This window comes from Engraulis encrasicolus, chromosome 23 (genome assembly GCF_034702125.1).
Source record: "Engraulis encrasicolus isolate BLACKSEA-1 chromosome 23, IST_EnEncr_1.0, whole genome shotgun sequence".
In the NCBI taxonomy this organism is placed as follows: domain Eukaryota; kingdom Metazoa; phylum Chordata; class Actinopteri; order Clupeiformes; family Engraulidae; genus Engraulis; species Engraulis encrasicolus.
In genome coordinates, this window is record NC_085879.1 from 44,008,017 (window position 1) to 44,010,516 (window position 2,500).

General features: G+C 43.4%; 1 protein-coding gene across 1 annotated transcript in view; it reads left to right on the forward strand.

The window, feature by feature from the left end:
• The window catches only part of LOC134440030 (aminopeptidase N-like), a 42,546-nt gene that overhangs the window by 22,492 nt on the left and 17,554 nt on the right, over nucleotides 1-2,500 (forward strand). Inside the window, exon 15 of the mRNA XM_063189957.1 lies at nucleotides 248-384. Coding sequence (XP_063046027.1) covers nucleotides 248-384 — 137 coding nt within the window. The remainder of the gene's footprint in view (nucleotides 1-247; nucleotides 385-2,500) is intronic.

The window sequence follows — 2,500 nt, forward strand, 5'->3', positions numbered from 1 at the left end:
TACTGACATGGTAGGAGAGTGGTAGTTCTCAGCACAATACAACAGAGAAATAGTAATACTATATATACTAGTAATATAGTATAGTAGCAATACGTATTGTATGTTAGTACAAATATCATATTATATTATATTATATTACATATATTACATAATTATTTTATATAAGGTGTGTATGTGTGCATGCGCGCGAACGCACATGCTAAAGTATGAATATATTCTGCTAATATCTTAATGTTAATGTACCCAGATTGGTATGAGTCCATGAAGATGACCTCTGAGTCTGATTGGGTGCTGGGTAACCTAGAGATGTCCGGCTACTATAGGGTTAACTACGACGCACACAACTGGGAACGCCTCCTCAACCAGCTGCACACCGACCATCAGGTCTTACGCACACACGCACACTAAGACACACACAAACACATATGCATGCAGACACACACACACATGCACATGCACACAAACACATGTTGCACACACGCATGTGCTTACATGCTGCACACACACACACACACACACACACACACACACACACACACACACACACACACACACACACACACACACACACACACACACACACACACACACACACACACACACACACACACACATACATTAAAGACACCTTAACTTAGGGCTGGGCGATTCACCCTGAAAAAAAAATCTAGATTTTTTCATTAACACACTCGATTCACGATTCACGATTCGATTCAATAACCCCATCCCCTCCCCCCCCCCCCCCCCCAAAAAAAAAAAAACTTGAGCTCTCTAGGCCCCTACGTGGTTGAGTGTGTGTGTGTGTGTGAGAGAGAAAGACAGAGACAGAGACAGAGAGAAGTAGGCTCTGTTTGTGTGGCGTTGCCTCTGGTATGTGTGATTGAAGTCTACTCGGACTGGACCAGTTTATATGGACATGAGGTAGCCTATAGCAGGGTTTTTCAAAGTGGGGCCTGGGGACGCCAGGGGGGCCGTGAGAGGATGCCAGGGGGGCCGTGGCAGATTGGCAGGGAAAATATAGTTTTATAATAGCCAAAAAAAAAAAAAAAAAAATAGGCTTAAATACCAGTGGAATAATTTTGTTCTTTACAATATTTATGTATTGTGCTTTCTGTAGTACCTGAATGGTCTTAGGAATACACAAACTTTATCAAGGTGTGAAACTGGGCGCAGAGAAAATAGTGTGGCATGTCCCATGTCAGGGGGGCTTGACTGGAATCTACCTGTATGTGGAGGGCTCATAGTAAAGTTTGGGAACTCCAGGCCAAAATAGCCTAATGTAATTTTATCTCAGAACATTGCTAATAGAAATGACCAATTGGGATTACATTGAAACATCTCAGAGAAAGAACAAAAATGTGAGGGGTAAACCCTCAGGCATTGTTGAGATTTGTCGTCACGTGCCATCCATCCCCACAATATATTAATGATGCATTATAGTGCAGATGTATGGAGGCTCTTGTCCCAGATGAACAAATTTAGCAATTGCCTGCTGGTTTCCCATCAGAGCCCATAGTAATGCGTCTAAATACATGTCGATGCATCTGAACATTGCTGCGTTAACACAGAGAAAACATTTTGGAGCAACACCCTAAAACAATGCTTACTTCAAGACGGTAACGTTTGCAAGCCTGAGTAGAGTAGATATCGCGTTTCATGCATTTAATCAGACATCAGCGCTGGTAATTTCTCCGGACTGCTTAACAGGTGGTAAAACTCTCGGCGAAGTTTACCGATATCGCCGCTATCTTTACTGACATGTCGCGTTCAGACGCGGTTATTATTACTTTACCACAAGTCTCCTAACTAGTCCCGTCCGAGTAGGGCTTTAGAGGGAGGGGGAGAGAGAGCGCGCGAGAGAGACCGATTGCTTCGGGTGCTTGGGTGTGTGTGTGTGTGTGTGAGCGAGAGAGGGAGGGAGAGATAGGCCTATTCCTTTCAACTCACATGTTGGTTAGGATTATACAGACGAGGAAGCAGCGCATCCAAAACTTTAAGCATATGTTGAAAACCTCTCTTCTCTGCCGAATAAATTGGAAGCATATCGTAGTAGGTAGTTCTAGGCTAATTGCATCCGTGACTGCTTTCCACCTTGCTCCACTCTTGTGGTAGGGGTAGAGTAGTTTGTTTAGCATTTTCTCCGCGAGATGTTTTCGTTTCAAATATTCAAACATGCCTGTAGTCCGGCTGCTAGACGTACAGCTTAAGTTATGACAACACTGTCATTCACAATTTACAAAGTGGTAGGTTGTTTGGTATCATTGGCAAAACGATAGGAGGTAGTGTCACCTTTTTTTTGAACAGGAGCCCGTATTCCTCGCCCGTTTCACTATATTTCTGTCAAACAATTTCACTCACCATGTTTGTTTGTGCATGTAATGGGGGAGGAGACACAGAGGTAGACAGCCTACGTCCTCGCCAAGTGGTGAACGTAATGCAATGCGCTGTGCGCTTGGATAGGCTACATAAACTGACAGATGATTAAAAATAAAATTGTATA